The sequence below is a fragment of the Morone saxatilis genome, unplaced genomic scaffold (genome assembly GCF_004916995.1).
Source record: "Morone saxatilis isolate NCDOM2014 unplaced genomic scaffold, NCSU_SB_2.0 Contig16, whole genome shotgun sequence".
Classification (NCBI taxonomy): domain Eukaryota; kingdom Metazoa; phylum Chordata; class Actinopteri; family Moronidae; genus Morone; species Morone saxatilis.
Genome location: NW_023339718.1, coordinates 8,492,565 through 8,504,575, shown reverse-complemented (window position 1 = coordinate 8,504,575; position 12,011 = coordinate 8,492,565). Strand labels below are relative to the sequence as shown.

The 12,011-nt window shown below is 42.5% G+C and overlaps 1 protein-coding gene across 1 annotated transcript in view; it reads left to right on the top strand.

Moving 5' to 3' along the window:
* The window catches only part of adgra2 (adhesion G protein-coupled receptor A2), a 40,657-nt gene that overhangs the window by 12,691 nt on the left and 15,955 nt on the right, over positions 1-12,011 (top strand). Inside the window, exon 2 of the mRNA XM_035658324.1 lies at positions 5,885-5,956. Within this exon, the coding sequence (XP_035514217.1) occupies positions 5,885-5,956 (72 nt within the window). The remainder of the gene's footprint in view (positions 1-5,884; positions 5,957-12,011) is intronic.

Sequence of the window (12,011 nt, the reverse complement as noted above, 5' to 3'; positions counted from 1 at the left end):
ATGTCCACTTAGTTCTCCTCTGTAAACTGCCAATATACTTGAAATGTAACTCTGGCAAGCAAGATGCAGCTCAAATGGAAAGCAAAGAGGGAAAATGCAGTAAAAACAAAAAGACAGTAATGGTTTTGTATAGAATGTTCACAGCTGTAACATACACCGTTAAAGAGCTCACACAATGCTGTGCTGTTAGTGTAAAAGTGGATAATCGTATTGCTTTCAGCAGAATTTAATTACCTTTAAGGAAAATTCCCTCAAGGCTAAATTATTGTTATTTATTTATATGAACTTCAGTACTGCTGTGACACGGACCAGCATGTGCATTATCAAGTCAGCATGCTAATTAAACAGGGCTTAATTCAATAATGACGCTCTGAGACTCTCATTGAAAATCACTCTCATTATCTGGCTCCCATTGGTCTCAGAATTAGGGCTGGATTTATGGCACGTTACCAGTCTCTTTCAAGGGTTCTTGTCTTTCACCTCGCGTGTGGTCCTTGAGGGTAAGAGACCTATCCAAAGTTAAATGATGTTTACACAGTGGCCCCGTTGGGTTGTTTTGACTCTCTTTATTATGCTGAACCTGCGTCTCTCCGTCTCTGTTGGCCTTGGAGCACTTTATTAAGGTGGAACAGGAGGTGGAGCGTCTAATCAGGACTCACGTCTTCACGCTGTTTTGTCAGTGACCAACATGGAGTCACACTGTAGCAGCTCCAGGTAACGCTGCAGAAATGCTCTGTATTCAAAATGAAAGAAAACCCTCTGCAGTCAAAGATTGTAAAGAGTAATACATAGGTAATGAGAGCAAGCAGCTTAGCCTGCAGATTAATTCTTATTAAACATAAATCCCTCCTTAAGACTGTGTTTGTGGTTAGTTGTAGAGGCCTGCAGCTACATAGAACTCACTGTCTGAGTCTAATATTTAGAAGGCAACAGGCGCCAATTGGAATCAGCATTTTTTACTCAAATGCATACCATTCATGTCCGGGACTAAGTGCCAAACCAGGATGGAGCATTTCCTGTATATAATTCCCACAAAAAAACACAAGTGTTTCTAGTATAAGGCGAAAGTATAGAGGGTGCAAAGATATTGACACCAAACCTTCAGCGGTAACCGACTGCAAACAGGACTTCCTGTTGAGTTTAGGTTTAAAGCATTCTAGCTGTGGTTAGGACAGGAGATGGAAGGATGTGTTTTCCCTTGCTGTCCCTCTGCACCAGGTTGCGATCTGGAAAGCTGAAAGGACTCTGTTCAGCAGCTCCTTGTGCTGGTGCCGTACACCACACAGCAAGGCTTCCCAGCTCCACCACAGAGATGATTCCTCAGTGAAATGATTGGTTGACAATGACCCAAAACCAAAAGCAGCTGTAAGAAGCTTGCTGCTTTTGAAAGACAGTTGCAGTTTACAGTACACACAGGTACACACAGACATATGTACACACACACACACACACATCAGGGCTTCCCTCAGACCTGAGGCAGTATGTCACAGCAAGACTGCCTTCCAGTTAGGAGTCAGGGGGGAGAGCGGAAGTAAATCAGTGAGGAAATACGATTTGCGACATGCTGTCATGCCCCTGTGTGGCCCTCAAAGGCTTTGTGGGTTTAGGAAGCAAATTGAGCAAACCAACAAAGTGAGTGGCATGGTGCAGGGAGGAGCTGCTGTGGTTTACTAGACAAGACTCTTTGTACGGTTTTTACTTTTTCACACTCTGTCACGCACCAAGGAAACCCTGAGCTAACACTGAGCTGTGGCACTTGCTGCTGAAACATCAAGCATAATAACAGTAATCATATTTATTTTCTAAATAATTAATTAAAAACGACCACAAAAACATTGCATTTGTTACCAAATGTGTCCGTAAATCTGCACTCGGGGCAACTAATACTATATTTGTTTGGATAAATCCCAATATCTGGGTCAAGGGGATGAATTTATAAGAGCACTTAAATGATCACATTGTTCCATAGTCTGATCTTTTGGGTAAAACACAATAATTGTACTCCATAATTTCTAATGATATACTTTTTTCTATCCTGTGATTATACTATTTGTCTAAAGGGTGATTTTTTTTAGAAATGTGCCGGAGAAGCACAATTTACTAATTATGGAAAGTAATTAGTACAATCAAGCAAAGGCTTTTTAAATATTTGCCTATTTGAGTTATTTGGGGGCATGTTTGGGACCAGGTACTGTACAAGGTTTTCTCATTGCAGCACTCTAAAAAGACACAGCATCGCTTCCCTTGAGCTCAAGATAACTTTCAATCATTTTCAACAGTAGCCTTTTGTTTTTAACATAATAGAATTGGTTCCTATGTATATGAATCATATTTTCATTGCAGTCTTGTAGGTAATAGAAAACATAGCAGAACACTTGCAGTGTTGGTATATATACTGTATATATATGTGCTTTCCATGTCTACTGTGGTTTACTGACCCTGTTTAACCCTTCTACTATACAGCACACAAAGAAGGGCTGGTGTCTGTGCATCTGTTTGATCTGGCTCTTTTCATATGACCTCCTGCTTTTTGATCTTCATGTAAATGAATTAGATGAAATGGGTGAATGGGATCCTGGAGCCTGACATGCGGCTCTGTTTTTTTTTTTTTTTTTACATAGATTAGATGGATTCAATTAGCCTAGTCTGATTTCTCAGAGGCCTTTGTGGTCTGAAAGGGTTAAGTGAATGAAAGATACCATCCATAGTCTGGACTGAATTATCACACAGTCGTGCCATGTACCATACAGTTTATTGCTCTTGAGAGCAGATTAACTCAATCTGCCATCTGATCTGTCACTTACGCCGAGGGAACAGGAGCCACTCGAGTAAAGCCTCAGTAGTAATACTGAGCAGACGTTAGGCCTCCAAGTAGCATGGACTTCTATGATTAAGAAGCTACTCATCTTCTTTGCTTGTAAAGCTCTGTTAACCTTTGTATACTCCAGTGATGAAGTGATGCACTCTCGTATGCCTCAACTGTCACCTGCGTCCGGACACTGCTCCATCTGTCTGTTGGCTGTGCAGGAAGTGCTCTCTCTACAACCCCTGACCTCTGAAACTGGTTCTGAATAAACAGCTAATTGGCTGGGTTTCCTGTTTAGCCTGATGGGAACGCTGACTATTTCTGTCTGTTTACAGAGTTCTGCCTCTCTCTCTTTCTCAGAGTTGTACTCTCTGTATTGTTTATGAAAGAACAATGTCCTTCTTTACAACCGTGCTCTGAACATCAGGCTTTGGGGATAATACAGTAGTGACCAGCCTCTGCAGCTCCCCTGCGTTCCTGGAAATCTTTTGTTGTCTGTGGGAGGGTTTCAGTTAGATCATTTTCTGGTATTTGTTTATTTGTGAAAGTCAGCTTTCAAGTCCTGGTGTACAGAGTAGCAAGCTAATTGAAATACTGTGTGTTGAAATGTCTTAACTTGAGACAAATGAGGGTTACTGTGATAGGATGCCACATGTGAATTTCATTTTTTCCAAACATGCATGAAAAATAAACACAAATAAACACATCTGTATGAGTTTTAAAAAGGAACCTTTGCAAATCATATCATAATATGTTTTGTTCTAACAGAAAATGCACTGATATCAGCACACTAACGATGTATGCACATTCAAGAACACCATAACCAAACATGTGCACTGTCCTCCACTGACTAATAGTTTTTTCTGCATAATAAGCTTAGTCAAAAAGGAACTATCTGTATCTAAACTGCCTGGGTTGAATTAAATGACTTGCTTCTTTGCCAGATGTGACTTTCTCCTCTCCTATCTGTATTGAATTATTCAGGCAGTTCTGGATCTTCCGTAGCTTTCATCTCGAGCCTGCATCCAGTTATAGGAGAGATACTGTGCCCAAAGTCAAGTGAGAGACCTTATGGTTCAGGAGTCGTAGGTTCAAATACAGGCTACGCCACGAGAGGACTGACTCTGCTCTCGTCCAACATCCACTCTAAAAAAAGACATAATAATTGTGATTTATTTCAACAATTCAGTGTGGATTTGTGAACATGATATGTTATAATATAAAATAAACTTCTGATCTGGGATGATGTCAATTTCTGGGGCTCCTACTGTGAATGAATGTGGATTTTGTGATAGTAATTCTGCTGATATATTACACAGCAAAGCCTAAAATAAAGATAATTTTGGTTTAAATGCTAAGTAAAAAAAAGTGTTCCTTTTGTTTGCTCCTTGAGTGGATAACTTTTCTTTAAATTGTCCTGATATTGTGGCTGTCAGTACTGAAGAGAAGAAGTGAGTCAGACCGGTTTGTCCCTGTATACCAAAACTGGATGATTAAATCTGGTCATTAACTGAGTTGGAAGGTGCAGAGCTGAAGGCAGTGTTTTTATTGATGTGGCAGGAAACGGGGGGGCCGACCGCTGCTGCTGAATCTGTAAATCTCACAGACTGTTCACAGTCCGCTCCCACTTTTAAAGGCGCTCACACAGCTCCACTCTCTCGATTAGGAACACACTTAATGTCGCAAACAGCCCATTAAGCACCATGTGGTAGGGGCGAAGATGATGTGAAACTGAAGGGTGTGTTAATGATGGCGGTCTGTCGCCAAAGCAGGGTCCCTGCCGTGCCCCGAGCTCCTGCTGAGGGGACATGAGCCCTGGCAATAGGAATATAAGTCAGCACTGCCTTTAAGCTTGAGACAGGATGTATTGGCTTTTTCAATATAGCAAAACCACAATCTTTTCCTAACCTTTCCCAAGTGCTTTACTGGCCTAAATCTAACAACACATGGGATTCACAATGCAAACACAGGTCTCTGGTGTCAAATTTTTCTGCTTTGTAGGCCCAACCATCCACCTTAACCTGCTCCCTTAAACTTCACTGTACGAACGTCATAGTTCCTGAATTTGAAAAAAATGTTCCCAATGAACGTAAGCCAAGTGACAATTATGTTTTCTTCAAAGGGTATTTGGCAAAGCAAATCAGTATACAGTATAAACATATTTTGTAGGAGACTGAGTTTGAACATGGCAACTGTCCACAAGGCTTCAAGCACAGGGATGGATGCTATTTTCGTAATATGTCGCTAATAAGAAATGTTACCATGGATGCGGTGAATAATGTAAGCAGTGATTTTCTGTCTCCAGTTAAAAGCATGTTTCACGTCTGACCACACTTGTGATGTCACAGCGTCCTGTACTACACTCCTACATCACTACAGGAGACAATCATTTAAGGGGGTGTTAAGTTGCTCTTTAATATACCAATATGAGGGTTTTTCTCTGTGGAAAGAGCCAGGCAATATGTTCCCCTCAAGCTTCTCATCGAATTCATAGCAAAAAAGTCTGTTTGCAAAAAATGTCCTTTATACGAAGGTCTGTCCTAACTGGCTTTTACAATGTCCCTCAGAGCAAAGTGATTTCCGTAAATATCCATTTCCCATGATCCCCTGTGAGACAACGCGATCTGAACCTCACATCCAGTATGTCCCGTGGCTCTCTGCCCTCTGGTCTGATAAGAGCCCAATAAACCAAGCGATTCGCCATAGGGAAAGGGCTGTGCAGTCAGTCGTTTGATGTGGAAAGTCATCCTTTTGATGTAAAAATGTATGCGAAATGATTATCAAGATTACAGCTTCCCTCCTAATCTTGATCTTCAATTCCGTCTTTAGCATTAATTGGAAACATCTTAGGCTAATGTCTCTGGTCAGACTAATCTCGTGTGTCTGCAGCACCAACTGGACATTTCACTTGGCTCTCATCCTCCTCTTGTGACCCCTCCACTGTGTGTTTGGTTAAACCTGAACTCTTTCCTTAGCAGTGAAGCTGATATCCAAGGTAGTAATTTAGCATAAGATATTCTTCAGTTTATCCTCAGTGGAATATTTCTAACAATACTGTGGTGTCTCTTTTTTTTACAGAATACTGAGCCACAACAAAATCAGAGTTCTGAGAAATGGATCTTTCTTTGGACTTCACGCTTTGGAGAAACTGTGAGTAGCCTATGTTTTACTTCTGCACATGCTACATGTTTATTGTTTACTTGAGATATAGCTTATGCATCCATGTGTGAGCTGTTATTTTAGCTTGCCTTGGGGCCTTTGTAGAGAAATACAGACGGGGTATCAGTGAGATCTGAGCAGCTCATTGTGCTTCTATCCAATCATGGGCTTCTGTCCAGCAGGGAGGATGATACACTCAGACTAGCTATCACAGAATTATGTTGAAAAGTTCACATAATTATGCTTCAGTCCTTGATTATCAGGTAAGCCCTACTCATCAGGACAAGATAAGGGAGATCTCTGGGAGGAGGTGCGTGTTGGCAGCTTTGCCTGTGGTTCACAGACAGTGAATCTATCTATCTATCTATCTATCTATCTATCTATCTATCACAGTCTATCCCTCCTTAGTAGCATCGTTATCTGGCTGAATGGGGTGTTAGACAGGTAATAGGCAGGATAATTCTGGGGAAGTATAGATAAATGGCAGTCCTGGTGACAAACAGGAAAGACACCATAGTGGAAACTGTTGCCTGTCAGAGAAGCCTTTTGCCTTACTACTCCTTTTTTTGGTATTCTATCCATCTGTCTGTCTGTTCTTTCTGTCCATATCACTGTCTGTCTGTTCTTTCTGTCTGTTCTTTCTGTCTGTCTGTCTGTTGGTTCACTTTTTGGTCCAGACTGAACTATTTCAACAACTATTAAATGTATTGCCGTGACATTTGGCGGGGACTGCCCACTAAAATACACACTCTCTCTCGATCGAGTTTCTGATGTGCAGAAAGGAATGAAGTCAGGTCACCTCTGTCGCCATGGTAACAATTATAAACACATAGTTAGCGAAATGGTCGAAGTTTGGTTAGGTTTAGGATTTGGGTTGAAATAAGTACATAGTTACAAATAAGACATAGTAAGTTGGTGATACCGCAGTGTGTATTTTCAGAACAATGAGTGTTTGTTTTTGGAATAACGGACCGTAAGAGAAATGTACACCAATGGGACATTTTTCTGACTATTGGGATTTCGGAATAATGGGATGTCGGAACAATGACAGGCATCAATTTGGTACAAACTCCCCAGATGATAAATCCTAGTAAGACTTCTCCTCTAGGGCCACCATGGGGTTAACATTTTCACGCAGTGTCTCGACAACTATTGGATGGATTGTCATTAAATTTGGTGTAGACATTCATGGTCCCCAGAGGATGAATTACAATCAGGATAAATTGTAATAACGTTTGTCTAGTTCTTAAGAGCAATACTAATCAGCAAATGTTAGCATTGTCTTCGTGCAAGCATGTTAGTATCGTCATTATGAGTAGGTTAGCGTGTTTATGTTACAGGCGTGTTCAAACAAGGAAAATCGCTCAGAGAGTACCTTTGTGACATTTTATTTATTTAATTACATCAACAAGTGAGACAGCTGGCAGCGAGCACCGAAGGTTAAGGATACAGTACGATATGTCTTATGGTCAACTTTACAGTCATTACAGTCATGACTGGCGTTTAGAGGCTACAATCTACCACTGCTTGCGCCTCGGATGCTCTGATGTGAGAATTACACATAATATGTGTTTCCCACCAGAAGGTGTGCTGTTTTACAGAGCATCCCAGTAAAGCTTTATGGCGTCCTGGTAACAACACACATGGATACTGTAGTCTGGCAGACATACTTATTTTGTTGGAGGGGGGGATGGGTATGTTGAAGGGATATTAGTTCCACATGCCACTTGGAGCTGCCACCCATGAAGCTAACGAGCTTCTCAAAAATGTCGAAAGAAAGAAAAATATGGTAATTTGCTGTAGTTGTTAGCTTGTTAGTACCTACCTGCTGGAGCTCGCACCAGACATGCCAGTCGAGAACAAAAGCCAGTTTTTGCTGAATTGCTGTTTTATGTCTGGCATGTGAACACCATGGGTGAATAGTTTCAAGGCTAAGTTCTCAGTTCTCACCTCAACTGTCTTGCACTGATGGTGCTGATAAAGCACAGGAAGATGCTAAACTAAGATCCTGTGACTAATAATACTTGGGAGAATAACAGATAGCAAATGAAAGACAAAGTAGTTCTGTATTGTTCGATGTAAAATGAGCTTATGTTGCTTGTTTTTGTAAGTGCGGACAAGGTTCCCTGTAGCGCCGTAGGGTCGGTGGGTCGGGTAACCTGAGCTTGCCCACTAACTTGCCCTTGTAGCTGGAGCAGTGATAAAACTAGCAGGGGGCAACAGGGTGGAGCTTTCCTGGAGGCTCATAACTAAAGGCCTGGGAGAAAGACACAAAACAGGCAGACAAACTAACACACACACACACAGCACACACACACAGACACATACTTATGCTCCACAGAGGGAGATGTGGGCGTCTGGTGTAAGGAGAGGACATAATGTAAATCATGCAGGCCTCATTTCACTCCTCTGCCTCAACCTCTGCTGGCTCTCTGACACACAGTGGTGGAGGTCTGCTCACTCACTCTGACGTCTTCAACCTTTAATTGAGCCCTGCACAGCTTATAATTACATCTGAGATCATGGTAAAATTGCTGTCTGATGTGAAAAATGCCACATTGAAATTCACCGTTGCAGTGATGGAAGGGTTTGAAGGGATGAAGACAGAAGTGCGTTTACAGCAAAGGTTTGGATGTGAGTTTTTGTCTCAGTGTTGGTTCATGTTTGTATTGTGAGATTTCAGGGTTTTTTTTTTGTCTCTTCAGGTCTTCTCATTGTTTCCAGTATGTTGTCTACATGTGCTTGTCATTTGGAGCAGTAGTGAACAGTTACTCATATTATGTGGTCAGTGCTGTAATCAAAGGCCAGCCCACTAGGGCTGAGTAAACACACATCAGGGAATTACACTGCATCTCTTCCCCTATGTGACAAGGATAAACACAGTCTGCTCCCTGACTGCACACACACACTCTCGGCCCATCTCTGTTGTGACTCCAGTCTGTACTGTAACTCTGAGTGTCTTTCCTAGTATGGGCACCCTCGCTTCTTGTCCAGTCATTTCAAATGGGTCTGGTAACTCTCTCAGCAGATGCACACTCACACCCACACACTCACACCAGACATCTATTCAGAGTTGAATGCAGTTTGATCTGCTGTTGTTAGTTGGAGAATACAGCTCCAGGGCAGGCCACCCTCCTCCAGGCCTGGGCCAGACAGTGCAGCAATCTACACAGTTAGCCCTTTCATTGGGACAAACCTCCTCAAAGCCACTATTGCCTTCATAACCTGCCAAACCACCCAAGTGCAGAGGAGCAATTTAGCCTTGTTTGTTTTTGCCCTCTTACTGGACTACTGTGTTTTTGTAGCTCTTTTAAATAGGTTTGCCATCCAACAGCTACATTTGGATCTTGGAATACCTCCTTTTTTTCCAGCTTTTGGGATGAAACACCAGTTGAATCATACCTGGCTTCTGTGGCGTTGCTTGCTATATGCAAAACGAGTCACATTCAAGCACACCCTCTGGCCTTTGATACTGTACTTTTGTACCTATTTGACTACCTCCACCTCTGTAGACGCCCTTTCTAATGGGAGCTGACGCTGGCAGCCCCACTAACGAGTCGGACCTTTATGAGTTGCGGACAGATCCCAGCAGCCTGTCCTGCACTGATTTGAGGCGAGGTAATGAGAATAATGAGCAAAGAGGGCAGAGGCAGTCTGGCTCTTGTCCAACTGGGCCCCACTGCACCATGGGACACAGGACAGGCAGGCAGGGCACAAGGGGCCCTCATTACCAGGTCTGTTCACCCGACAGGGAGAGGGAGAGCAGAGGGCAGCAATGATGATGGATGAGGGAGCAGCAGGGCGCTAGCAGTGGACAGGTCTGAAAGGCAGGAGTGAGGCTTGTGGTTAGGACTGGTTCCTGGCTCAAGGTGTTGGCAGCATGATAGACTTTGTCAACAAGAGAGTCTGAAATGATCTCTACAGTACCTGACATGACTGTACTTTCACTTCTGTTGTACTTCTTAGAGAGTATGCACAGGAAATATCATTCAAGAAATTCAAAAACTTCCTGTTGACTCATAATAACTTCATTCAAGAGCAGGAAATAAGGAGTTGCTTGTGATTTATGCTTGTAGAGCAACAAGAATTAAGGGAAGTTTGCACTGAAACCTGTGACCAGTAAGTCACAACAGTGCATGAGAATGTACAGATGTTGGATATGTTTAGGAAAATGACTGCATGTTAGAAAACATAAACACTATTATCACATTACGTTACGAATGCTTTTGCCAGTTCATTACTTATTGACTTGATAGTATCTGTTTTACAAAAAAAGGGAGACAGGCCACTCAGTCTTTGCCTGAGCCTCACTGAAACCAACCTTGAAATCGCCTCTGCCATTCTGAGCAGCTGGGGTTAGGAAGTAGTCCAACTTAAACAACTTTACCATCTGACACACGGGAAGCGGAGCCGAGATGGCTAAAGATGGTATGGTGGCTGGAGAGAGAGAGGGAAGGAAAGGAAGACGGAGGGAGGGAATAAAGGAAAGCACACTACTGCAGTTTGTCTTATATAAAGCTGAGGTTGTTTTTCTTAGTGGGAGATTAATATTATTTCCACACAGGCTAAGCAAATTACCTTAATGAGTGGGAACAAAGCAGAGGTGGGCAGCAGTATAGCATGTAAAAACAGTGGAGAATGTGCGGACATGGCAAGGAGCCCTTCTGTCTAGACCAGTCTGGGTAAGACAAGGTTCAGATTGTACCAGCCCACCACTCTGAAGAGAGCTCAGTCCAGCTGTGGAGGTTGCACATGAGAGCCTCATTTCTCCCTCACAGAAAAAGGAACATTTGTGTTAGTGTGCTTGCCCGCACACGCCATTGAGTGGCCCCCGGTTAGGCAACGGTCACCTAATGAGAGTGCATGACATTAAGGGGTGGAGCGGGTGAGGAAGGGGTTAAGCGTGCTGGAGAGTGGAAACAGAAAGGGGGGTGCTGCTGGAGTTGATAGACTCCAGATGTGTCTTTCAGATAAACTGAAGGAACGGGGTGTGTTTGTATTGCAAGCCTAGCTCAGTCATGGCTCTGGGGGTTTATTGAAACAGCGAGCGAGCCCCCTCATAAGCCCATTACCAAATCATATGCTTTATACGCCAGTAACTCCCTCTCGCACACTCATTCGACAAACTTGATATGGTTTCAATGGCATTTTCCTCCAGAGGAACTTGAGCTTTCTCTGGACTTACTTCCCCCCACTTCCGTTTGTGTTCCTTTTCTGCTTTATTTTTGCATCTCCCCTCTCTCAGCTCACTGGGTTTCTCACTGTTCCTCCCCCTTCCCACTCTCTACATGCTGTAGTCCACCTACTGGCTGAAAATTCACTCAGTGACATGAGTCTCCCTTTTCATTGATAATTTGAATAAAAGGCGTTGGTTCCTTTCCGTCCCAGTTATTAAGAGTGCGTTGTTTCAACCCTGTGTTTATTCATTTGTTGTTAAAGTTATTCAATGAGAATTTGGGTCTGATGAATGGCTCAGTTTGACAGAACAGAACTGTAGAAATATTATGAAGAACATCAAGTGGAAAAACAGAAAACCAATAGCATTTCACCGCCTTTTCTCTCTTCAAAAACTGTCACCACTGACCCTAAGAAACCTAGACTTTACATGATCATTAATCTGACAGACAAATATTATGATCCACTGTATGTCCCTTTGAAACCATAAACTGGCTTTCATTGTTTCTGACTGCTGTGCATGCTGCTAGATCTCATGAAAATTAACAGAGCTGCCAAAGCAGCCTTCGCCCCCTTCTCTCGGCCGCTCCAAAAGCCAGAACTGAAGTCAATAACAGTCCATGGTTCCAGAGTTTTCCTTGGCACAATAATCTCCAGCTCCTCTTGCTGCAGACTATAGAAACATATAATCAACTTAGGAAATTTTACACTTCAAATAAAAGTGTATGTTCCTATTTCTGTACATCTTGCTAACTGCTGTGCAGCAGATTATATGGTCAACTAAAGCTGCACAAAAACTAAAACTAGGTGTGAACAATTTTTTTAAGGTTAACTGAAATAAAAATATAAATAAATAAATGAAAGAATCGAA